At 39.9% G+C, this 27,100-nt stretch overlaps 1 protein-coding gene across 5 annotated transcripts in view; it reads left to right on the top strand.

The window, feature by feature from the left end:
- The first annotated feature begins 4,055 nt into the window (after positions 1 to 4,055).
- ELAVL4 (ELAV like neuron-specific RNA binding protein 4) overlaps positions 4,056 to 27,100 on the top strand; it is a 66,529-nt gene continuing 43,484 nt past the window's right edge. For 3 of the 5 annotated variants that reach the window (XM_010582410.1, XM_010582409.1, XM_010582407.1), the window contains exon 1: positions 26,294 to 26,522. In XM_010582410.1, the coding sequence (XP_010580712.1) occupies positions 26,294 to 26,522 (229 nt within the window). Of the gene's footprint in view, positions 4,173 to 7,378; positions 7,669 to 26,281; positions 26,523 to 27,100 lie in introns of those variants that run through there. The other 2 variants (XM_010582406.1, XM_010582408.1) reach the window with 2 other exon arrangements.

Genomic DNA, 27,100 nt, shown 5'->3' with positions numbered 1-27,100 from the left:
TAAGTATATAGGAGGGGGTTTTGTCTGGTTTTGCATCTAGTGTCTCTTCATTCCAGACCTCTTTAAGGAGCTACATCGCTAACTATTGTTTGATTATTTTTTTATTATTATTATTTCCCCCCCTCCCCCCTTCAGGGCACAGATCAAAAAGATGGTAATTTTTCCAGGTAGATCCGTGGCATATTTAATGTCCCCAGTATCAGGAGGAATCTCAGTGCACCAGATAGTACATTGCATCAGCAGCAGAGCTTGTACAGCTTGTCGGTGTAGTCCACAACAGGGGCAGAAGAGGAGGCAGGGACAGGTTCCTGTGTTCCCGAGAGGATCATCAAATAAAAGAAACTAATAAAAGCTCCAAACCACATCAGTCATCTTTTTCACCTACTATTTCCTCGAATTTTATGGTATTTCAGCCTTTTCTTTTTTGTGGGTAGTGTTTGATTATTATGACTGTTACATATTTTGTAGTGAAACCTTAAGTATTTGACTCTTCCTCAGATACATGAATTCACTAACCTTAATTGCCTGAAGAACATTCTCAGTGTCATGCAATGCTGCTTGATTTCCATGGGGCAGTTTGTAGGGTGTTTTGTTTTGCTGGTTGTTTTTTAAACTATTCAGTGGCTAAACAAACTATGTTGTTGTTTATGTATGCATTTGATTGTGAGCTGTTCAAATAACAGTGGGGAAAAAAAACTTACTGTATAGGTAAATAACCTGTTTAGCCATGTTTTTTCCCTCTACCCCCCTGGTCCATCCCATCTCCTGCACACATGTACAGAGAAGGGCAGTCTGCTTAATTGGACTGATGGGGTTTTTTTGTTTCTGTTCTCTTTCCTGAAGTCTGACTTTGGGTTAGGTGCCATGAACAATTTGGCCCTAGCTTTTCCACCTGGGTTTGTGACTTTCAGCATCACTGAATTGCATGTTTAGCTTTTCACATTTTCTTGTCATTTCATGGATGGTTTTGAAATAGTTCATTTCTTCTCTGTGTACATTCGTAAGGGATTTGCACTGCTTCATGTTCCCTTTTTCTTCTGTTGCTCTTTTTTAGTTAGTCATGCAGTGAATTTACCAGTGGTATAGGTGGTGGAGGATATTTTAAATTACTGTGAGATCTGCTGATGAAAAGGCTATGTGTGAGCTCAGTGTTGTTAAAGATAGTGTTGATGTGATATCTTGAACTGGAGACTGTTTCCACAGAGGTTGTTGAATTACTGCATAGGGCAAACCCTAGTGCTTGCATTGTGTAATGTCCTTTCCCAGCCCATTGTCTTCTCTTAAATCATTTTGTAGTTCAAATCCATCTCTTGCTCTCACATGCATCTCCATTGTTCCTCATCCACCTGCACCCTCCCATCTGTCAAACAACAAAATACTCTTTGATCAGGATTAAATATTAACTTTATGATAGGAATGTCTTGGAAAAGAATAACTCGGTTCTAGGTATAAATGTTTAGTCCTCTGGAAGAGTGGAAAATGAGGTGATAGAAAATGCCTGGTTGTAGTTTGCAGGCAGCAGCATTTAAATGGTTTGCTATAATCATATTAGGATAGAAATAGAGTTCTTTATTTTGTACTGCATGAAATAGGGCTGTTACTGATCACTTTCTCATCCCTCTTGTTTTGATTGTGGTGAAAACTCAAGCAGCAAAAATCACAGGATTTCTGCAGCAGTGCACAGAGAAACTAGTGTGAGAGGATCTGAGTTGGAGTTTTGTGTCCTTGCACATGAGAGCTCTGGTGCTTCCCTAATAGACTGAAAATGAGACCACTGCTGCTTTATAAGAGGTCTGTTCCAGCCACATTGCTCTACAGCTTGGCAGATGGTGGCATGTGAATGGTTTCATATTGATTGGATGGATTTGCCTCAGGGTAAGAGGAGTGTGGGTCCTTAAAGATGCACTTCTAGTTTTATTTTTTTTTCTTTTTATTGGGGGGGGGGGGGGGGGGGGGAAGTATATTTATAAAACACTTCTCTTTAAATCAGAGGAGTATATGGTAATCAAAGTACTAAAGTTACCTGGAAATAAAAAGTCCTTAAATAGATTATCACAAAGACCAAAAAGCCAAGAATGCTTATTTACTAAATGATTACGTTTCTACATTAGAAGAAAGTGACACTTTTAATTAGTGTTCAAGGCATATGGTGAATGAGAAAATAAGCTTATTTCATGCAAACAGAAATCGATGCAAATAACCTTTCTCCTCATATAAAAAGGGATGACTTGAAACTCAATACATATTCAAGAAGGTTAAGTCATTACTGCATCACTTTAATATTAGTTAAAGGCCAACAAAGAAAATCACTACTCTGCATATACTTACTCAGCAAGGATTGCTATAAACGAAAGAATTAGGTGATGGTACTTTGTAGGTGATAAACCTGAAGAAGCCTTTGTCCATATAATGCATTTATTCTTTAACCTCAGTAAATAACCTTTTGAGTTCTGCCTTAGCACAGGTGGTTGCCAGAGATGCCTTAATTCTCCAGCGATTCATCCCAGCTGGTAAAGACATTTTGTGATGCTCTTTGTTTATTGTTCTTTCTCACATCTCTGTTTTGTGCCTCAGTCTTGTAAATGTTGTTTGTAAATCCTTCGGTATGAAATACTTTTCAAATGTGTTTGTACAGCACCTGACACAAGGATCCCAATCTCATTCAAGCATCTGGGTGTTGCTGCAGAGTGTTGAGAGAATTCGTATTTTTTTTATAGTAATGGACGTACTCCTTGAGGTATTTGACCTTAAATAAAGCACAAAAACCCCCAAAACTTAAATAGCTTGCAGACGTGTAGGAATGGGACACTTCAACTTGGGAGACTTGGGTGATGTTGAAAACTGGATCCTTTCTATGTATTTCAGCCGTGTGCTCTGATGCGTGCAACAGTGGTTTCATAAATGAATTTAAGCCAAAATACGTCACAGCAGTATCTTATCAAGTTGTTTTCAAATTTGCTTGAAGGTATAGGTCCAACATTCTACCCGCATGTGAATTATTTACATGCTGAATTTTGTGTTTCCATGAAAGAATGCTGTTGTGCTGAACTTAATGCTAATTTTGTTTCTTCTGCAGTACAGACCATTTCTATGGGTGTGCTTTCCCTTTTAATTACACTTTGTTCTCAGAACTGACTGGATTTTATCATTTAGTTCATTTTTGCTGAATGAAGTGCTCCTGCATAAATTTTAAGGTCCCTTTAAAAAAAAATTAAATGGTAAAAGTTAAGTGATTTTAGGGGTTTTGTGCTTGGGTGTGCTTCTGGGGAGGAAAGGGCGTAAAACAGTGCAAAAAAAAATTTTTTTTTTCCTTCTGGTTGATAAGTGTAGGGGGGATTTATGCTGTATATCACAACCACCAGCTATTCCAAGAAAAATCTTTTAAGATGGTTACTTGAATCTGTGTACACTGCCCACCTGGTGGTTATGGAGTGAACTGTTACTTTAAAGAATAGTTTAAACAACAGCCATGTTTGGGGCAGGCTAATCTTGCAAAGAGAGCAGTACATATAACAGGAGTCTACAGTGTGATAAGGGGAAAATTCAGCTCACTGACTAGATGTTTTAATGTGCGAACTCTAGGGAAATAACATATTGACTATTCTGTTGTGCGCAAGAAAATTGAAGAACCCTTTGCAGACAGAGGGCTTGCAAAGGATTCTTTCTGTTTCTCTTAACCAAAATCTGTGGCAAGATGTTTGAAATCAGCAGGACGCTTAATGCTGCTTTGTTAAATAATGAGGTAATATTTTGTCACTTTTTCTGGGCAGCATCTGTTTTTTCTCTTTTTTCATATGTTTGTGAATGATTCAGTTTAATCTTATGAAAGTAAGATTTTTTTAAAAAAATCATTCTTCAATTTATTATTTTTTCCTTTTGATGCTTTTGGAGAATTGGGTTGTCTTTTATTTGCGGTTTCAATCGGCTGCTGTTGCCTAGGACATTATGCCACGTAAGGCTTCTAAACTGCACAGAGTAGGTAGTTATTAACGCTGAATTGGCTTCTGGTATAGTCCATCTGGGCTCTGTATGAGAGAGCTTGCTAGCGGCTACTGATGCTAAGATACCCGCAACCTTTGGGATGTATGCGTGGTGGAGAGGGGCTCAGTGATATGAGATCACTTCTTTTAAGGGAAACTGTCATTAATGAGTCAAGAAACTGCTCATTTATGGTAAGGAGAGGGAGGGGGGGGGGCTGGGAAACAACCCTGTGATTTCATTTTGATATTGGATTAGCTGTTTAAGACAAGTTTCTTTTTTGTGGGGGAAGATTGCATTAAAAATATGCTTTGCTCAGGGGCTTGCTGGCTGATGCTGGAGAGACTGTATTGAGAATCTGATGCTTTACAAATGTCACAACTGTGATGCGGTGGTCAGTCCCTTACCCTGAAAGATAAATGGTACTATTGGAAACATGAGAATAAGGTTGACTTTTCCAACAATAGGATTCTGCCTTTGTCTTTACAGAGAGGCCTCTGAGGACGTTTGAGCATTTGTTTTAGTGTTCCTCGGAAAGACTGCGTGTGTGGGGTGCTTTTTGAGAAAGTGGTCAGTGTGCAGAGTACCTGGATTTATAGACGGATAAGATAGCTAATTTTTCAGAGGAGCAGCGTGCAATTATTGTTTCAGAAAAAATGGCTGAATCTTTTGATATGCATAACGAATTTGTAGTAACCAAGTAGACTGAAGTTGAAAAGACTTAAAAATAATTTCTGGATGCCTTCTTCGGTGTTATTAACCCCTGAAGAGACCTTAAGTAAAAATTTGCATTACAAATCTAACTTTAATATTCGATGTATATTTGCACAAGAATGTATGGTAATATACTAGCTCTGTAGCATTTTGATGCCTGTGTGTTCAGTCTAATAGGTCACTTAAATATTTGAGTTAGGAAATCTATCTTACAAGCTAGTTTAATCTTTACTAGTTTTTACCAAGCTACAAATGTGCTCAAAGAGATGCATGGTGAGAGAAATCTTCTGCAGCCTTCTACATTGTTCATATTTTAATTGAATTCCGTGCTCATTCCACAAATACATTGTATGATGTCTTTTAAAGGGGATTTTTTTTTCCTCTCTCCTTGCTTGGTCTGTTTGTAGCTAGATTTTATAAGCTTACTATATTTCATATGTTTTGTTGGTGTGTTTTAGTCTGTGTGTGTGTGAGTCTGTCTAAGGCTTAAAGAAATTTTAAAACGTACAGAACGTCAGTTCAGAGCTTAGCAGTTCAGAGGAGATATTTATACTTTAAAAAAAACCCCAAACTTCTAGAACAACGATTATCTGATTAGGTATTTTTAAAAATGGTTTTGGTGGTTTGTAGCCAGGTTTTCTTTCTCCAGGAACGAGCTAGGTGAGCTTATAACATGGCCCATCCTAGCCTTCTCCGTTTTTAGCTCTTATGTTTAAAAACGCTTGCAACGATACTGAATTTTTAAAACATGCTTGGCCGTTGAAATGAATGTGTGAATGGTAAAATGAAATGATTCCTCTGTATGTTAATAGAGTAGTCCTCGGTTGCTTTACTTGAGGTGAATGTAAATTCAAGGTTAGTGGCAATTACAGGATGCCATGCCTTGTTACTTTGGCCAAAACATGCTTTAGAAAACAAGTCCGAGTAAGAGAAAGAAACGAATGCTTCCTAACTTGTGAGAATTTTTAGTAAACTCGCTGCGGTCAGGAGAGGGTAAAATGTTGCTGTTTGGAAGTGAAGTTTTGTTAGTTTGTCAGTGGCAGCAAGCGGAGGATTAATGAATGTGCATTGTTAAGTTAAGCATGTTCCTCTCTAAGGCTGGGGGGGGGGGAAGAGGGGGGGAATGTCTTTTAAATGCCCAAAGTTCGCCATCGTTTTATTTCCTGCGGAGCTGAGGAATAATGAAGCGAGGTGGTGAAATAATTCTGAAATACTACTGTCGTTCAGGGGGAGTGCTCTGATAAATCAGTGTCCGCTGTGCCTTAAACAGCGCCAAGTGGCAGCAATATCAAATCCCCTTCTGAAAATATGTATTTTAGAAAACCCGACAGGGCTGAAGGAAGGAGAGATGGGTTGATGATTAAAATCAATAGTACCTGAAAATAAACGCAGCTTTAAATGCACGCCAAAGTGCTTTTGTTGTGCCTTTAAGCCTAGAGGCAGATCATTAAATATGCATTTCTCCGGAAAGCAACTGTCGAAAAAGATAAGGTGGTTAAAATACGCCGGACCTGGGAGCCGGGCGTGCAGGAGGTAAGAAGATGTAGGCACTGAAGCATGGCCGAGGTATGACATCGCCGTGGCCGAGGGCTCCTGCGCCGGTGGGGTGGGAAGAGGTAAAAAAAAAAAAAAAAAAAAAAAAAAAAAGCTAAAAAATAGGGGGATGCGTGTTGTTTCTTCAACCGGGCCTTAATTACTAGACACAAGCAGCAGTTCAGAAATCTGGTCTCTGTTGTTGTAGAGGTCACCGAATCATTAACATTGTCAATCTGGCAGCGGCTAATTTCAATAGCACCTGATGTCGCAACGCCTCCCCGCGCGGCGGCGGCCAATCAGCGCCCGCCCGCCGCTGACAGATGGTCCCATAAATGGCTGTAGAGGCGAGCCGCCGGCAGGCAGTTCCAGCAGGGCTCCGCGCCGCTCCGCCCGCCGCCGCCGCCGGGGGCTGCCGCACGGGGACCGCGGTACCTGAGCCTTAAAAACAGAGGCAGAGAGAGGGAGGGAAGGCAGAGCCGCCTCGCGATCGCGACTCTTGAGCTCTGATTCTCGCTGCACAAACGTCTAGCACTGTGCTTGGTGGATCTCTTGCAAAATAATAATAAAAACAATTCCCTGAAACCGTAGCAAATCTGTAGAAGAGTTGAAGCCTCTCAAGACCCAATATTTGCCATTAAGAATGGTTATGGTAGGTATTAGTAGATTTAAAATCGGATCGTAGCGGGTTTATCTAGAGGTAGATCTAGAAGCTAACATACAGGTTTTCCCCGAATCTGCATCGTTCTCAGTCTGTGTTTTCACATGAATTTAGTTTTCTGCTACTGATTTGTTTGTACATGATCTCTCCCTTCCCCCCCTTCTCTCTCCCCCTCTCTCTCGCTCTCTCTCTTTCATATTTAATGTGTGCGTATCCTTTAATAAAGGATGTACTTTGTCATTTTAAGGTAATTGCGATTTCTCTCAGAATAAAGGAAAAAGCTCATTTCTAATGCGAGGCTGGTATGTGGCTAACTGAAATGCAAAAGGAAGAAGAGGCTTTTTTTTTTTTTTAGTGGTGGTGGGGGAGTTAATTTCCACATTGACATTTTGGAGATACAAATGCAGAGCAAAATCCTGGGGGGGTGGGGGGGAGGGATGGGGGGGGTTGGAGGGGAAAAAAAAAAGCCTCGAGATTGGTAATTTTCTTTTGGTGGACTGCGCAATAGGTATGGTAATTTTAAAAGAGGGTGATTTATATGAGCTTCAGTAAATGCTGCATATTGTATTTCAAAGAGTTTCCTGTCATGACCTCATAAAAAGAGGAGGAGGCTTGTATGTGTTGCAGCGCCTAGTATATGTCGATTTTGTTGCATCGTTGGGCAGCAGCGCTGTAAGAAGGAATGTCAGCTTTTACATAACGCTCTTTTTGCTTTTGACTCTGTGAGGGGCTGTAAGGGTCCATCTTTGTGATCACAGATGGAGTGGAATGGCTTGAAAATGGTAAGTGAACGGGGAGAGCCTGCTTGTGGGGTTTTGTCTTGCTTCTCGTGTGCCTCGCGAATTTCTTTTGTTCGGGGTGGTGGATCGTGAGTCATAAAATAAAATTAGAGAGCCCTGTTTATTTTTTTGCAGGATATGTCTGCCTGTGCGCGCGTGTGTGTATATATATCTCTCTCTATATCTATTTAACGTATCTAACTGTGATGGCACTTCACGGCGTTTCCATTGAACGTTGCATTTCAGTCGAGCGAGGATGGTCTCTGCTGACAGTCACGGTGTCATTGTACCGCATGTGCCTGGCGGATCAGGCAGCCGATGATGCCTTTTAATCTCCGCTTGTGTTCCACCAGCCTTAAATACAAACCTAATAATCGCCTCTAAAATTCAGGTATTGCGTTTCCTATGGAGCCGGTGCTGTAGAGGATGGATGGATGGGTGGATGGAAGGAAGAAGGAAGGAAGGGTGTGTTTTTTTGTGTCGGGGTGGGGGCTGGGGGGGAGCCGTGTTGTTTTGTGCTTTTTTAAATGCCGGGAGAAGTCAAAGCCATTTATGTGAAAAATAGTATTTCTATTTTTAGACGATGCTCTCCTGGCAGAGGAGCCCGGACGCGCTCGTCTCGTCCCCTCTTTTGTGCTTTCCTTACAGATTGTGCAAAATGGCATGATCAAATACAACTGCCGGGGACTTTGGGCTGCGCCGAGCGGGGCGACCCGGGGTGGGGGCTGGGACCGAACCCGCACAATACCCGTCCCTCCTGCCAGCCCCACGGGATGCTGGGGGGTGCGGGGGTGGGGGTGCCCCCCTCCCCTTCTCCCTTCATTTAACGTTTTGCAGACTTTTGCCGCGGATATTTATTATAACCGGGGAAACAAAGCGACGGTCTTTTCCCATTCTTACAGGATTGTCTTTGTCTAGCTGCTTGTTTTGATGGGTGTAAAACAAATAAGATTAGACTGAGCAGCCGAACTGAAAGCGATAGCTGGGAGGAAAAGCCAATGAAAGGTTGCCGGGGAAACGAGCATAGGGGAAGCTGAGTGGGGGAGCAGGTGGCAATCATGTGGGAATACTGCAAACAGTGTAAAAATTGAAAAAAAAAAAAAAAAAAACTAAAAAAAAAAAGCAGGGGCTACCTCGATTATCTCTGCTGTTCTTTGTGGCAGTCACAACTTTAATTATTCTTTATAAATAGGTGTTAATTACATTTCTGGCTCAGGCTTACAGTGATTTCTAGAAATCTGGTTTTAAGCATCTGTTCTTTCTCCTCTGCAAAAGAGGGTTATCTTTCCTTTTTTTTTTCTTTCCCCCTCCCTGCTGTGAAATTGTACGTGCAAAAAATTGCAAGGAATCCTGTGAGGCAGTATTTAAAAAAAAAATGTAAATTATATTGAATGAAGTTGACAGAGGTATAATAGTGAACTCCCACAGCTGATAGCTTCTGCAAATCATTTCTTAGAATTTTCCAGCAAATGTCCCTATGAGAACAGTAGGTAGAATGAATTTACCCTAAGCAGTGATTTTGTGTTAAGTGATATTGGTATTTTTACAAAATCAGATGGTTATATGGCAGAATAATCAGTTCAGGGGAGTTCACCATATCCTAGGGTTTATGCGCTGAGTGGAATTTACAAAAATAATGAGATTATTCTTCTCTTCGTCTCCAGCCCCACCTTTAGCCACAGTCTATTCTATGTCTGCTGGAGCAATATCCACTTCCAATGTCAGGCTTCTTGTGGCAACTTTACTTTTTAAACAGCAGCTGAATATTTTGCTAATTGTGAGGGTATCTTACTGTAGTGGCGAACAATAATGGAAAACAGCTATTGGTGCTAGAAGTGCTAAAAAAGCATAGTAGACTAGTAAGTGATAGACGGTAGCGTAAAAGATATAAAAATGTGGTTGCCCAGAAAATGCTCATCTATCACACATCAGGAGGCACAAGAGAAGCAAAGCAGGAATATAGAACATGCCTTTCTTTCTCTCTTCAGATATTCAGATATTTTTACTTTCTTCCTTTCTCTGGTGCAGGGTTACTTTGAATGCAAATTCAAGCAGGAACGGTGGTGCTTAGTTTTAATATGAATAAAAAGAAATTAAATCCCCCCTTTTAATTTGCTTTGTTTTAAGTATTGCTTCTGCTGCAATCCTTTCTGTGAAGAAGTAATTGAATGGCCCTCTGAAAACTGCACTGCTTTACAATGTGGGGGGTGGAGGGGGAATCTTGAGGGTGTGTGTGCGTGTGTAAAATTCTGTATTTTACAGTCTGTGCATGTGCACAGAGATGTATTCTGACATGCATTGTAGTTGTACGTGAGAGTAAAATAATTTTTCTTGTGTCCAAAACAGAGATACTGTGTTCTAAATCTGTTAACTTAGTCATGACAATAAATAAGGGTGCCTTTTATTATACACAGCTGCATTGTTTGTTTTAAGAGGCATCAGCTAGTAGCTACATTTTCATTTTCTGTTCAATTTGGTGTTTCTACAAAGATTTAAAAATAATGTAATCCTTGTTTTAAGGCGCACGTGTTCCTGCCCCGATCTTCCTCATTTCTTTGTTTTAAGATTATATTAATGAATACAGCCTGCATGTACATAGTGACATTTTCTTTTTGCATGTAAAAGATAGCATTGTAAATCCTCCTATAGAGAAATAGCTATTAAGTTAGTGAGATTGAATTAAGATTGCTACAAATACTAACGAAAGATTAAAACATAAAACCTCTTTCTGTTAAGACAAAAAGGTAGAGAAAATGTAGTCGTCTTTAGACATGACATTTAAAAAAAAAAATAAATTGTTGTCTTGGTGAGCTACTAGTCAGAACGGAGGAAATTTTACAGTTGGATATTGATACAGTGTGAACACCAGCCATCAGTTTAAAATCTTATCCCCATGTACTCTACTAATCAAGTTCCCGTGTTAGATACAGGCATGCCTCTCCACTGTTGACTGGCTTGGTTGCCTCCTTTGCGTTCTTCCTCTTTATTAATTTTGCGTTTTTGAGCGCTCTCAAAGTGAGCTGGAGCTGTTGTGACAAAGGATGGTTACAGTGAGCTAGAAGGGGTATACTTAAAAATCCCATTTGAATGGGTTTGGAATAGTCTTCATCATCTTTATTTGGTCCTGTTAAATATTGTGACTCTGTTGAAAGAAAATCCAGTTGCATTAATCTTACATATATTTAATGTATTAATTTTTTTGAAATTATATCTTCTAGGTTACAGTGAATTTTTTTTCTCAGCCTTCCTACTTGGTATGCTGGGAGTGTACTAATTAAATGCAGGTTATTTTCTGTGTGTAATTGTCATACTGTTGGTACATAACCTAGAGCCACTCCACACCCCAAGGTTTTTCAAAAGAAATAAAGTATGATTGCGTCCCACATTGTGGCAGGGGAATTGGTTTTCTTCTTTGGGAACTTGCACTTTCAAAATAATTTCAGCAAACACCCCAGGCAAGAAATGGGCAGTGGCAGAGAATATTATAGCGAGAGGGAGAGAGATGCAGATAACTTGACAAATCCACTTGTCTGTTTTGGCAATCTGTGTCCACTAGACAACTCATTTACATGCCTGGACACATTAAAATGTACATTTGTTTGTCTGTGGGACAGCTAAGTGGATACACTCCGATGCACTGGCAAATACTGCAATGCAGTATTTTTTTCAATGTCATTGGGGTTTTTGGGGAGAAGTGGGCGCAAACAAGTCTTTTTGCAAGCGAGGCGATGTTAAAAAGCATGGTACCTCCGTAAAGGATAGGCCAGATTTTGCAAAATTTGCTAATCTGTGATGGAAAGTCACCCCTCCCCCAATGCACTCCTCTCCCTCTCTTCCTCTTTCTCTTTTTCTTTCCGAGTAGGATGGAGGAAGAGATGGGTATGGATGTGTTTTTATGTGTGTGTTCATGCATGTGTATCTTCCCTTCTCATTTGAATGGACATTAAGGAAAATGCTGGGATTTATATGAGAAGGGAAAGGGCATTTGCGTAATGTAATGCTTTCCAATTGTTTGTGTAAATGTCCAGTTACCAGCAGCGTAGGACTTCCAAGTAACTTTAAAAGCAAGGCACATTTTTTCATTTTCTAAAGAATTTTGCAAAGGGGAGGGTAGTGTTTCAATTCAACAAGTACAATAGATTTAATCCTAATAAAAATACTCTTTAGTGGGGAGTTGTACCTTGCCTTAGCCTTTGCATTTGAGTATGTTTAACCATTTGCGATAATGTAAAGTGAAGATGTTGGAGAAATGGATATTCAAAGACTGTTTGCTTCCTTGCTTTTTCCCTTCAAATGATCAATCTTTACTTTCTAAAATACTGGAATATTTTAGGCGCAGGGGGCTTTTGTAGGTCACTAGCTTTACAGCAAGAAGAAGAAAGGAGGGAGAAAAGGTCTCAATGTGTCAGAGGCAGTAATTGTCTAAAATTAGCCATCTAGAAAAGGCAGGAAAGGCTTGGAGGGAAGAGAAGGAGGCACTAATATGTGAAACAGCACTGTGCTAGTCGGGGAGATAATGAGTGATAAATTTGAACTGGTGCAGTGGTGTGATGCCCATTAATTTCTCAGAACCTTGACTTTGCAGGTTTGTTACTCTGTTGTTCACACCTTTAATTATAACCAGTTTTGGATGATAGCTTGTGGCACTGAAGAGGAGACCTTTTGTTTGTTGTTTACTTATTTAAGTATTCAGACAGAGTTTGCAATAGCATTGGAACATCAGTGTTAGAAATGAAATACTTTCAGATGAGATTATAAGAATGCAATTAATTTTTGCAACCACCTAACATTGTCTTATTTGTAGCATTTACATTGCTTGCATAAATTAATTAAGAATTGGCTGACTAGAACCGGTGTTAGGTTGATCTGTATCTTCTGTCACTATAATATGTTTTCCCCTAACCGTTTTGGAGCTCCTAAGGCATTATTGCTTCTTTAGGGCCCCAAAAAGTAGGGAGGAAGCTGAGAGTCTGCCTTACCTATTGTTCTGCCCTTGACTGTGTCTTACGTGAGGACTTTCACCTCCATGAAGAAAATATGTAAAAGCCAGGAAATGCTGCAAACCAGTTAGGAATCGTTAATTAAATGGGACAAAAAGACAGAATATTAAGGAAAAAAAAAAAGATAGCTAAACCTTTGTGCATCCTCTCTGGAAATAGTTTAGTTGCACAGTAAAACACAAGCCTGGCTTTGACAATATTTAGAGTCACGATGTATATAAAATTCTGTAGTATGCCTTTGTTGCTAAGGCACACGCAATTGCGTCAGTGATGCTGTTGTGATGGGAAATTATATGTCCTTGAATTCTTTAAAAAAAATGATTTTATTCATTTAATATTAAACTTTTTTATTGCTATAAAAGCTCTTAAACATAATGGTTGGTATTTTTCCTAGTCTGGAGCTGTGCGCCAGTGTTTTTCAGGATGGGGTGGTCGCGTATTTGGCTTCTGAGCATTCGGAGCTCTTGGAAGTAAAGGTGATAAGATAATGTATGTTTGTTTCAAAACAGACGCAAATGGCTATAGGAGGTGGTTCTGTCATTCGCAGTGCTTCAGGAAGGTTCCATGTGTAATGCGTCTCTGTCCACGTAAGTGATTTTCGGTGTTGGCGGAGGGCAGCAATGCCACCGGAGCCTTTCCAGTAGTGTAAGTCCTTCAGATCCAGCCGCCTCGCTGCGTACCCGGGTGCGTTCACCGGGCCGTGGAAGGAAAACCAAACGGCTCCCTCTGGTTTTCACTTCCTGAGGGACGTTTGGCGAGAACGTCCTATCTGACCCTGCATGTCGAGACCAAAAGATTGCTGCTGGAGCAGGTAACTGCACTGCGCCTGGGCCCTCTGTGTTGGCCTGTAATTGCGTGTGTGCTCGTTTGGAGTAGCCGATTGTTTTTTCTGAGCACTGTGAAGTGTTTACTCCCAGGTTAAGTGTCCTTGAAAAGCTTTTGTAGGGACATGAGGGATGAAGGAAGCTTGTCCTTCTTACTTTTCCTCCCCTTATGAATCTCTCATTATTGCGTACTGGAAAACTAGCAAAGACAGCAATACTCATAATTTACAATTTAAGGTAGATCTGCCTCCTCTTGTAACGTTATGTCCCATTGCCCAGCGAGGATGTGGAATTCCAGGAACAGACTCTGTCCCCTTGTCTCTCCTGCTGCAGATCAGGACAGTTGCCAGAAGGCCATGTTTCTCTACTGCTCTGAAAAGCAAAACTGATATTTGTGACTTTGAGAATTATTATTGCTAGACTAAACTTCCTCAGAAGGTTTTGCATTGGAGATTTTTTTGTTTAATATGTGGATTAATTTAAACTCTTGATGTCTATGATGTGCTTAAGGTGTGTGGAAGTCAACCTGTTTCATGTAGTTCTGGTTTGAGAGGGTCGTAGAAAACCACACAGGCAAAATACTAACGAACCTTTCTGCTGATTTGAATGCTAATCTGTGGAGGAGGCCGTGCCTTTTCTCAGTCCTAAGCTGACATGTAGACTCCCATAGCCATAAGCAGTTTGATGTTAGATAATATAAAATTCATGACTCGACAGCATGAAATAACCCGTGGTTTAAGTCACTACACTGTGGTGAAGCGTTAACACGTTCTACATTTGGGATCAGAGATATTTGGGGGTATTTGGCTTTTTTACTTGATTGAAGAGTTTGTAAATGTGACTTAATTGCTCTACTTCGTTTTCTTCCACTGGTCATCCTTGATCTTTGAACGGTAGTCAGTGACTTCTTGCTTTACTGTGTGCAAAAGAACTTATGGGCAAAGCCTCATCCTGTTATTTCTGTAGAGCATAAGGCACAGTCATGACACTGTAGAAGTAATAATGCATGTAAACAAATGCTCCTTAAATAAAAATAGTTCTAATACTGTTCCCTGTATATCTTTGTTCCAAATGAAGTTACTGGCAGTAGATGAGTAGGGGGAAGCTGATTTTTAGCAGAAAGCGTGAATGCTGGAAATTCTTCCTAATATGCGTGTGCCAGCTATACTGTGGCAATGTTGCTGTTGATTCCCTTCCTGTGAGAGCAGCTGTTCAGGGAATTAATCTCTTTGCTTGATGCAGAGGGTCCTGAAAAATTCAGTGCGCAACCACGGTGGTAGCTGTGGCCATTTTTAGAGTGACCGTTGATGGGAACTAACTCCATGATCTAGCACAGTAGCATATTGTTCTTTAGACTAACTGGGCCAGGACAAAATTATCATTCTGTATTTCGTGTGCTCTGTGAGAGACTCCGGAGTGCACTGCAGAATTTGACATTGTGTTTGATAATTTATAGAGCACAGTTTATATTTAACTGTAGACACACTAATCCAGGGAAAGAGTAGTATATTTTTAGAATCCCTTTTTTATTGTCTGTGCTTGTCATTACCCAACTACTGAAAGGAATGTTCACAAATGTAGATGCTCACTGGGGTAGAAATTGTTGAGTTTAATTTCCATCGTTAGTCTTTGCTATATGCAAAAATGAACGTTATTTGTGTGATCTTCTTTGTGATTATCAAGAAGCTTTGCAGCCATACATAGGCATTGCGGCCGCTGCAGGAGCCATGTTCTCCAGCGCTTCGACACCAGGCTGGACCAGGACACCTAGGCTGAATGCCTCCGTGGTCAGGGATGCTTAGGTGGTATATTAGTTTTAGTAGTGACACAATGTCACTTCTGTCACCAAGTTACCCTTCTTTGAGGTGAAACACACAGATGGAGTGGATCCAGCTCTGAGTTGAAAGCGTCTACCTGTGACTGTTGAGTGTTGTAAGGGAAAGGTAGCCAGTAGAAAGGACAGTGACTTGGTTATTTTGACTTCTTTAATATTCAAGGGAGCTGTTCTCACGTGTTTAGACTGTTAGGACATTTCTGCCTAGTAATCTCTAATAATGCAGTCAGTTTTCCAGTTGCCTGTTGACATCTAAGCAAGATGTACTGTATGGGTTTTGAGTCGGGACAGCGGGGGTGGCCGGGGTCCCACCCTGTCTGCAGGCGCCTGTATCTGAGCAGGGGCTGGTGTCGGCAGGGCTCCTGTGGGGTGCGTTAGCAGAATTGTGTTTTCATCGGGAGTATGTTATCCATGAGGTCTGCTCATTGGTTTGTGGTTTTGGGGTTTTTTTAAGAGGTGCTTTGAAAGATTTTTTTATTATTATTATTTATTGATGTTCAAGGGTATGTTTATTTGAATAAGAATTTGGTGAATTAGAATACGATTTCATTTGGAAATTTTAGGAGGCATCTTAGTCATTGGAATAAGGAGGGTGTTTGATTTGGCCTGTGGCATCTTTCCCTTCCTTAGCACAGAGATTAATAGAGTTTATGTCCAGGATAAACCATTAGGATTTGTTAGCCTGATCTATGACAGATACATGCATATGTGCTTGATATTTTGTCCTTTATTGATGAATAATATATTATTAATCTATGGTAGTGGGTCTTTGAGCTTAGCATAGATGCTTTTATGTATGAGATCGTTTGAATTTAAGTAAAGTATTACTGAGATCCTTATCCCATAGAGTACGTTAAAACTTACTCTCATTTAAGCCATTGTGTAGATACTTCTTTTGTGAGACCATTGGAGTAAACAGCTGCCTCTGCGTACTAGGCCATTTCTGATCATTCTTCCACCAGAAATTTCTCAAGTCTTCAACTTTATTATCTGTTCATGACCTTTAAGATGGTGATGGCCACATTAATTTGGAGTAATTCATTGTACCTGTGTCTACCATGGGTATGGTACAGAAGCAGGAATGTCTATATTTCATGAAAAGATTATTTCCCTAAGTAATATTAATGTGGTACAGGGCTGTAGACTTACAGGTGAATTGTAGAAAAGATGTAAATTTCTTTTTTATTACCAATCCAGTTCAGTTTTAAGAGAAATACGCTGTTGCTTTGCAGTAAGGTAACATTTCTGCTGATGGAGATGGAAACTGTGGTGTTCTGCTAAGTCCTATTTTGGGGTCTATCTCTTAGACCTGCAAGCAGCAGTATCCATAGAGATGATGTTGCCAGCAGTCGAGATGTACACATGTTGATTAGTGTTTCCTAATTGCATTTACCAGTGTGTCTTCATTAAGGTCCTGTTGAGGACAGAGCCTTAAAACATCTTGGTTGTGGTGTGCGTTTTGCTAAGCTATCCATTCCTGCCTAATATAAGCCTGTCTGCATGAAAAATATATGGGCAGCATTTTCAGAAGAAGAACTTACAGCTTAGGAGCTGAAATCCTATTGCAGTGAACATTAATGAATCTTAAAATTGCTTAAGGGCTTCTGAAAATTGTAGCTTTTGTTTCTAGAACTTCAGTAGAAATAACAGCGGTGGGGGGCTGGATGTTCCTAGGCTTCACAGAGAGCTTCCTCTGTCCTTGCTTTGCTTTGCCTTCTGGTAAGTAGATGTTTTTAGGTTTCAGTATGGCTTGTGATACAGCTTTTCACTGTCTAAACTTTCAGGTTGCAAATGATTCTAGATTATTTTCTTAAAGGGAAAAACATAAAGTGGAATTGTGACAGGTCTACAGCAGCTGAAGACTTGCAGCTGTCTGCTTCTTACATGAACATATACGTACCTGTGGGAATCTGTGTGTCAGTACACAGTGCAACATACATATTCCCAAATCAGTAATATAATCCAGTTACCGATTAGTAATATGTAACTCAGTAATACAGTCAGTAAACTAAACAAGTAGGTAGTGATTAGGAAACAAAACTCTGAGCTAAAAATAAAATTCAGAAAGTAACCAAAAATATAAAAAGACTTTCACAATTTCCTTTGCTTTCATTTCAGTGTATTTTTAGGCTGTACATCCTTTAGACTGAAGATCTGTCTTGGATGTTGATCTCTACCATGCTCTTGTAGTATCAGTATTATTATTACCTAGTATCCAGGCTTTTCAGAAACCCTCTCCAATCTTTCAAGGTTGACCTCATATACTTAAATGTTTTCGGTGATGTTTCTTTTTATCACACTGGTAGCACAGATTTTTAGATATGGTTTTTGTTAGTCATTGTCCCTTTTTCAAGAGGGACGAGGCAGTCACTGGGAGACCGCTTGCCTTTGTGGTATTTGCCTAATAAAATCCAATCCATGGAGAAAGAGGATGTTTTCATCACATTTTGGCTTGGAGCATCAATCAAAGAAAGATCTCATCTTATTGATGAGATTGTTTGTTTTTTCAGACTCCTTTAGCCTTCATATGCAGCTTGAAAGAACAAGTAGTAGATCCAGATGAAAAGCCAGGAGGGAATAAGGAGCAACCCAGAATGATGAAATAAAATAAAGCCCTTGTAAAACTTTAGGTACAGAACTGCCTGGTACTGATTTGGGAGAAGCAGAAGGGCGATTGAAGAGGAAGTAGACGTTGGTTCAGACGGCAGAGCCCGGCCGCGTAGCCTTTGTTCTGGTTTAAAAACAGTACAGACCTTTGAGCAGAGGCGGCCGGTGACCCCTGGGGATGCGGGTGGGCAGGAGCCGTTTGGCCGTGTCCTGGCCCAGAAGTGGGACGCCTCCCCACCACCGTGGCATGTGGGACACGAGGGGTTGTAAGGGGCTCTAACCTGAGCTAATTGTGTAACCCATGTAATGGAGTGGGGACGCATCCGTTTTCCTCTCTGGGTGTTTTCGAAGGTGGCTTTCTCCAAAGCTGTGTTCCAGGGCGGTGTTTGACTGCTGTGAAATCAAGGTTGTGTTCTCCCATATCTTCATATGTAAATTATGTTTAATGGCAGAAATGATTACAAGCAAATTCTGGTGAAACCAGTCTAAATAAAGAAGGGGATAGCTGGCTGGCTTTCTAGAAGTCAGTTTGTCTCAGTAAAAAGGATGACCCTGATACAGGGATAGTAGGAGACTTCTGTGACCATCACCTGTTACACTGCTTTTCCTCACTTAATGTTTCATTAGTGCTGTTGAGCACGTTTGCTGTAGACTTTCATAAGATGTTTGGAGAACACAGAAGAATAGAGCCAAACACCTCTGAGGTTTCAAACATGCATAGTTTCTCTGTAGTCTTCGCAAGAGGTGAAGAAGCTGGAAACAGCAATTGAAAATTAAGCCCAGTAGAAGTTCATGAAGAACCTCAAATACTGTGAGTTGAGGCAATACATGTGACAGAGCTATAACTATGTTCTGCTTCTGGAAGAACGTTTTGTCCTTACAAATGTGCAGTGCAGCACTTCTATCGTGCTTTCCAGAAATTGCTGTGCATGGAGTGTTTGTCCATGTATCTCCTTCCCAGTCCTGTGTGTTTCCTCTGGGCTTTGGGGAGTGCTGAGCTCTGTGTATGCTAATTGTAGTTCTCCTCCTTCAATTTCTTATTCCCAGAGTACCTCCAGGAAGAGTAAGAGACCATATAAAGTGTGTGATATGATGCATTTGTTCCTATCTTGTGTGTGGTTATTGGATATGTAGTTCTGAGTGGTTTCTTCTACTGATACCTTAGTAGTTATTGATGTTGAAATGATTGTGACTTATTTAGGCGTCTCCTTTATTTTCCTCACTCGTTCCCTTTTGTCCTTGAAATCAAATGCAAAACTGTAGAGTCTACATTTCATGGAAACAGAAGACATACTTACCTGAAACTCTTGAAAGAAAAAAAGGAAAAAAAAAAAAAAAAAGAAAAAAAAAAAAAAAAACAAACCACTGTTTGGTGCATCATTATGCTGTTTGGCTTTTTGAAAAAATTGTTAGGAGTGGTGACCTTACCACTGGGCCAGGTTTGAGGATATGGTGGTGTGTTATGGAGCTGTCACAGCTTCCTGTGTAACTTCAGCAGTTTGCCTAGATACTTTCCTCTGGTTTGATTTTTTTCCCTTCTGCAAAACTTGGAATAAAAATAACAGGTTTTGCCTTTCTATTTTTTTGTCACTGTGTTGGTGCAGCGGCAATCCCTGCCCTTAACCACCCATTTGCACAGCATCTAGCATAACTTTGTGCTGGTGTCAGTTATATCCTTCAGGCACTGCTGTGATAACAAGTAATATTGCCAATGAACTTTGCATTCATTTCACTGCAGATTGGGGACAGAAAATTTTGTTTTAGCCTGTTCACACAAAAGTATGTAATGGACTAGATCAGGATAAATTTAGCTGTTAAAGAAAATGATTTTCTCTATTTGAACTGAAGCTTGCCTCTTAAAATGAATGCATTTGTTGTTCTCTCCATTTGGATCACTTGTGTGCTCTGTACAATTATGCAAACTTACTGAAAATGTTTGAACACCATTTCAACCTGAGTGCAGTGTACTCTGAAACCAAGATTTTGTAAGAAAGGCTGTATCCCTGTCATGAGAGCCAGAGACAGCTAGTTTTCTGAGCTGAGACTTTCAGCTCTATCTGTATTTAAAATATTTAATATGACTTTTACTCGAAGGAAAGCAAAGGTGGAGCATGTAAAAGTGCATATGAGTGGGGAGCATGTCAAAATATGGAGGGTTAGATAATGATTTGTTTCTGGGATATTGGATTTGCCTCCAGGCAGACTTACTCAAAAGCTTCATTTTCCTCCTTTATTTCATGTTCATGATGTATTTATTAGGTAAATAATAGCAAAGTCTAGTTGTGCAGTACATAAGCTTTAATAAAATGTAATTGACAGTGAAATTTGACAGTTGTGTTAGAGAAGAAAATCTGTACTGGAGCTGCACACAGAGCATTGTTTGCCTCTCCTAAGGTCACGTTAGAAAGAAGCCCACGTAATGTGTATGTGAGGTTTGGGTGCACCTGCTTCTTCTACCTCTGGCTGGAGTTGTGGTTTTGAACCAATGAATACTTAAAATCAGTATTTTTTTTAACACTCGTATGGGAAGAAGACATGATCCGTCCTGAAGATTTTATGATCCAGTGCCTCATTCTGCAAAAATGTAGGGATGCGCTTAATCCCCCTGAAGCGAGTAGCAGTGGCTGCAGGTAGAAGCGGGGTGGGGGCATGCAGCCACTGGTCCGGGGCCAGGGGACCTGGTCTCGGGTGTATTCGTATGTTCCGCTCCATACCTATGGACCGACCTTCTGGCTTTGGCGTGGCTATTCCCATGCAGATCGGGAGATGGGAGGGCAGTGGATGGGTCAGGCAGGCAGCTCCTGTAAATTGGGGTTTTGTCACCTGCAGGGAAAAAGTTCTTGTGGGACGGAGGCTTGTGCTGTGCTGGCTTCCATTCAAAAGAGCAGATATGCTGGGAGTTGAAGCCTGTTTCTCATTATAGAAGGAAAACCTTTGTGAATCTACGTTTATTTTCTTTGAGAGGTTTTGTTTGTTTCTCCTTTTGTCATCGTTGTTCAGGAGATGGCTATGGGACCTCTGCCATGGCACCATTTGTTTCCACTTGTAAAAGCAAACAAGTTGCAATGCTAATTAAAGAGCTTTTTTTAAATAATGCAAAGCTCTTACTTTATCTATCTAAATTCTTTTTTATGGGAGAATGTTCTGAGTTTGTTCATTAATGAACACTTAGAAATAATATAAAATTAGACCTCATGAATTCTTCATGAGGTGTAATTTACCATGATCACTTTTCCTGGTGTTTAGGTGCTGTGAACAGTTCATTATTCATAGATAACTTTTTTGACTTCTGAGTCCTCAAAGTGGATATGTCTGCATGAATCCTGCAATTTTTAGAATTTTTTTCAGATTTTGATTTTAGGAAATGATTGCTTGTGTTCTGTTTAAAAACACTTCTCTTTAGTGCCTATAAATAACATTTATTCTTAAGATTCTTAATTGTTACTGGTTTTTTCATACATAAATTAATTTCTGTTTATTGTGAAATATGGGCAGTAGAGTATACATAATTCAGATAGCAAGAATGGGTGCTAATTATTTGCTGAATACGAGCTCCTTTCAGCATACGTATGTGACAGTCTTTCAGTTCAACATGCAGACCTTCTTTTAGACTGCTGAGAACAAATTTGGTAAATATGAAGCATGTATATTTACATTTATCGAGCCATTGGCTATTGCTTATGTATGCAAGAGGGAGATAACGCTGTCTTAATCAGTCTGTGGGTAGTTTTCTAAATGATTCATTAACTGTGCTTTGTAATGGTAGATGGATGTCACATTTACTGTAATAACTGAAGATTAATGTCAGTTACTCTAGCTTGTTTAAGCATTGTAATAGTTGTGTTTATACATACAGGTATTCTTTGCATTATTGTTGGAGCTAATATTTCAGCAGGAATAAATTGAAATTAATTTAATTGTAAAAAAAAAAAGCAAACCACAAACAAAAAACAAACCATGAAGATATGACTGAAGTATTTCTGAAACATTATTTGTGATGTAGGAATTGCTATAATGGTTATTTGTTGCTGATACTTTGTAGGAGGGGTTATACCAAGCCTTTTGGTAAGCAGTGTTTTGCAAAACACTGGCAAAGCTTATGCTGTCTTCCTGAGCAGCAAAGCATTTCTTTGTGAAATCTGTCAAACTAAAACACCTCGTACTTTGCTGATACATTACCATACTGAGAAAAGTAGTACACCGAGAAGACATTTTTAAAAGTAGCAGTCTGATGAAATACATCCAGAATTTGATATATGGGTTGCCTTCAACTTACAAAATTGCAGTCTTTAAATTCTGTCACAGATAGTATTTTTTTCAATGTTATAAAGATAGAATATTCAAATTATTGGTAGCTAAATTATCAATGTCTATCAACAGTTACTGCAGCTCATTCTTCTTCAAAGATACTGTTATCCTGTATATAGAACATGGTGTTGCAGTATTGGGAGTCTGGCAAGTTGTTGCCAAAAACAACCACCCAAAAGAAAGTGCCTTTTTGTACCAGTAGCGTGTGAATGTCATCACACATGACGTTTGCACTGTCATATTTCAAGACCAGTAGTAGCTGCCTAAATTAGTTCAGAGAAGGTCTACAAAAAGATAGAGATGTTGCTAATTTTAAGTGACATGTACAGAGGTTTAATACTAGTCTTCAAGAGATAAGGGTATATCTTGTTTTAAAAAAAAAAAATAATGTTGGGGTTAAGTCACTGCTGGATTTTCCACATTTTTTTTTGCCCTTATCCAAATAAGCCCTTGACGAGTTGGACTTAGAGCCTCCTGTAGTATTTTTGTAGAATTCAGTTACACCCCAACACTTTCTTGTGTTAAGAAAAGAAGTTATTACCAGTAATTAAAACATAATGAAAGTTAACTGTGTGCCCAGGACACTAGAGTATCTATTTCAAAAATGTTCATGTTGTGATACAGGTATTGAATTAAAAAAATCTAAATCTTAGTGTTGTGGATAGAAAAAAAACAGCAAATAGCATGTTGAAATGTGTTCTTTGAATAAATAATGTTACTCTTATGTAATGTGCTGACTGATGTGGGATCAACAACTACTTTAATGTTAAAAACAGTCTTCGACAGTTAATGTCCCAGTGCATGCACACTGAACTCTTAACAGTGGATTTGAGCTTCAGATGTGTATGGGAGAGCACAGAATGTTTGGAAAGGAGAGCTGGGACTTACCTTTTCGTTACCATTAATAATTTAAGTCTTTACTAGGGATGTGAGTCAGTACATCTAAAATAAGTATTATTCCTTTGTGCCCATGAGAACTTTGAATGCAAGCTCTGGTACATAACTGCTTTTGCACAGAAATCACTCTGTAAATGGAGACTTGTAATTTTTAACTGCATAATTTTATCTGAAATATTTTACCAGAATTGGTTTTAATAATACTTCAGCATTTCTCTCTATCCACTATCTCACTTCTTTATATATATATATCAAATAGATTTTCAGTAACCTACAACTTTGCAGTAATTTGAAGGGCAAGTAAGTGCCTTGATTTTCCTTTCTACTATTGAAAAATCAGGAAAACCTCATTGGTGTTGAGTGAGAGTAACTAGGAAGAAAACCTGGCACCTGGTGCAACATTAGTTTATGCCAAGAGATTTTGATGAAGTATTAATGAGGAAAAACTACTTGTTCAAAACCAGATTTTTACAGAGCAGCTTAATCTTAATGTTCTGAATGTGTTAAATATCTGAGTTGAATTCTGTTAATTTGCTTGGTGTGGAAGGTAAGCATGCTGAAAATGTAACTAAAAAAGAGTTTGCAAAATGCGTAAGTAGGACACAAGCCAGTTTTGAATTTTGTTTTCTTTCACAGATTTTAAAAGATCCAGGGCTATTGTTTATCCTGGGGAACTATAGATAGCTTTTGTGTCCGTTGGTAATAATAGATGATGCACCTTCCTCGGAGCATTGTGCTGAAGTCCTGCTTCTGCTGTAACTGAAACCAGTGGTGTGGGATTCCTGTCTGCTTCCGAAGGGCAGGATCAGTCCCTAAAATTGCAGTTTACCTTGTGGATTTTTTTATGTTGGAAAGGATGCGGTCAGATGATTTAAATGCACGCGGAAAGCTGCAGTTAACCATGTCAGCTGCTTCGCTCGTCTTCTGACTATATCTTATTGTCAGAACTGGAATTTTCCCCCCCCAATTTTAATCAAGTTGATGCAGATAAGAGCATATAGGAGCACACTGTGCTCAGCTGAAGCATGTTAGCCTTGGGGTGCAAAACCCTGACCCTGCAGCAGGCTGTTAGCAAAGCTTAAAGTTGGTGTCTGTGTCTGCTGTGGGGGTCATGGAGGTGCAGAGACCAAAGGATGATCTTCCAGCTGGAATCCCGAGCTGAACAGATTTAGCAGCATCTGAAGCATTTAGGAGTATGTGCGAGTAAATACATGTATGAAATCAGATCGGAAAAAGGGAGCATGGCTGATACCGGGTAAAAGGGAAAGTCTTGAAGGAGGAGTGTATGGGGCTGGCACAGCTTGGCAGAGGATGTCAGCAGCGCTTGGTGCCACGTGGCTGGTAAAATTGGCAGGGGGATTCTGGTTTGGATGTGCCGATTTCTTTCAAGAAGTTACTATTTTTGTGGAGTTTATTTTCAAAATGATTCTGCTGTGTGGGTTAAGGCCTTTCTGTTAAGCACAATGTGACAAGGCTGCTTTTTATTTAAAAATTGTTAAACCGAGTAGCTATTCCTGGGCTTGATAATAAAAAATAATGGTAATTCAAAACTTATTTCCATTGATAAAAAAGAGGGTTATTTCCTAAATGAGGCTTTAACCTAATGCTGAAGCAGTTCAATTAAAAAATAAATAAAAATAGAATTGACCGGTATATAACCTATTTAGAGTCTGAACCGCCCTCATGCAGTTAATTTTAGAATAGACCCCCCCCTTTTTTGGTGTGTCTCCCCCATCCTCCTGAATTACAGGCCTAATTTGTCACAACGCGTACCTCCCTGGATTTAAAAAAGAAAGCAAATTAAGTCTTGAGTAATTACAGTAATTACAGGATCGGATGAACACAAGGTTCAGAGCGCGTGGTGTCTTAGCCCTCAGTTCTCCCCGCGTTTGTCCCTGTCCCTGGGCAGCGCAGTCCCGTGCCTGGGGCAGCAGTTTGCATCCTTGACTCTCCGTCTTTGATGGAGGGAGGCTGAGCCCGTCTGAGGGATGATGCTCTTTGAGAGGAGGTACCAGTGAAGCTGCACATCGCAAATGTCACAGTAGACAGCAGAAGCCACCATTTGCATTGCTGTATCTTACCCAGATTTGAGACTAAGATGATGTCCTTCCCTTGTCAGCACTGGTGACAGTGAAGACAGGCTGGAAGCCATAGCAGAGGCAAATACCTATATAGAAAAAGCTTGAAGTGCCCAGGTTTTTCTGCTTCCTTTGTCTGCCTGTGCAGTTTTCAGATGAAAACTTGCATTCTTCAGTCCTCAGCCTGCAGATAAACATGCAGGCAGCTTTACTCACATGACCGGTGGCACTGGCGACAATGGGGCTACTGTCCTGCGTGCACTTTGCTAAGCTGGATTCTTATTTGTCATTTTTTGGAAAGGTCTATGTGAGTCTCTTCTGTGAAAATTGGAGTTTCACATTTCAAGATAGATGCGCTTGTTAAAATTCCAGCCTGCACCTGTGCCTGATAAGCCTTTCTCTGATTAAACCTTTTTGATTCCAGTAAATATCTGAAGACCTTTGTATCTCTGAAGATTGCAAATCCAGGGCTTTATTATTTAAAGAGGTGTCAGTTTGTTAGTGAAAAATACAACTGGAGAATATAGGTCATCACTGGAACCAGTAAATGGTATGTCTTGGGACACCGAGTTTATTAATTGAAGGCAATCCGAGTGACAACACGTTGCAGATCGACTGTGCCTGGTTAATGTTGTTGTCATTGCACTCTGTGATACAGTTATTAAATAGGTAAAATATTTTACCTTTTCATATAGAGCCATACACTTACTGCATCTGATTTAATGGAACTATAATTTTAATTATGATTATTACCTTAAATTATAATTAAATTTATGTGGTTTAAATTTACATTTGTGAAAATGGCTGTGTGATGAAAGCAGAAATCAGCTTCGCATTAACAAAAAAAGAAGGTTTTTTAACTGCATCTTAGTATATGCTCACAGCCAAAGACTAGCGTGACCTACTTTGCAACAATAACAGAGGAATCAAGCCGGGGTTTTTTGTTGAAGTATCTAAATTGGCCATGAATGCTACCTACTTATTCGTTTGTAAGTATCTTTAAAAATAGCTATTGTATCTATGAAACTTAAGGGTGTCTTTTTTTCCCTTCTCTTCTTATTTTGATAGATAATTAGCACCATGGAGCCTCAGGTGTCGAATGGCCCTACTTCCAATACAACCAATGGACCCTCCAGCAACAGTAGAAACTGCCCTTCCCCCATGCAGACAGGGGCTGCTACAGATGACAGCAAAACCAACCTCATAGTCAACTATTTACCCCAGAACATGACCCAGGAGGAGTTCAGGAGTCTCTTTGGGAGCATTGGTGAAATCGAATCCTGCAAGCTCGTGAGAGACAAAATTACAGGTAAGTGCTTCATATTGTTGACTTTATGTGCATCAGGGTCAGTTTACGTTTGGGGTCAGCAAAACCTCCGTGCTTATATTGCAAGTACTTGGCACAGGGAATACTGGAAATACCCTGGTAAACTTCTTCAGATGGTAAACCTTGTAAGTTTTCGGTGATGCACACTACATCTAGAACAACTGTATGAAGCCCTTCGTCTTTCGGTCTCTGTTAGAGATCAGAGGGGAAGTATGAACATTGCCGGTCTGCATGTGTGTTACACACTGTGCAGCTTCTTGCAGCAGAGCTCAGATGATGTCATTACTTTCCTGATCATTCTGAGTTTTATTTATCATTGACTTAAGTTGTAGGAGGGTAGTCTAAATGGCTTGTAGCCAAGTGACTGTTCCTAATTCTGACTATTTTTTTGAACCTCACCATACCTTTGTCAAGTTTTTGCTTATTAACAGCACTGTAAAGTGAAGGTATTTCTGCATGCCCATCACAGCATTATTTACCACAGTGTTCTGGAACAGCAGTGCTCTGTAGTTGGGAGTCACTGCTCTGGATTTCATTCGGACATTTGTGGATATTGGTAA

The sequence above is a fragment of the Haliaeetus leucocephalus genome, unplaced genomic scaffold, assembly GCF_000737465.1.
Source record: "Haliaeetus leucocephalus isolate CR32 unplaced genomic scaffold, Haliaeetus_leucocephalus-4.0 Scaffold848, whole genome shotgun sequence".
Classification (NCBI taxonomy): domain Eukaryota; kingdom Metazoa; phylum Chordata; class Aves; order Accipitriformes; family Accipitridae; genus Haliaeetus; species Haliaeetus leucocephalus.
Note: the sequence above shows the minus strand (reverse complement) of the source record. Positions and strands in the feature narration are given on the sequence as shown.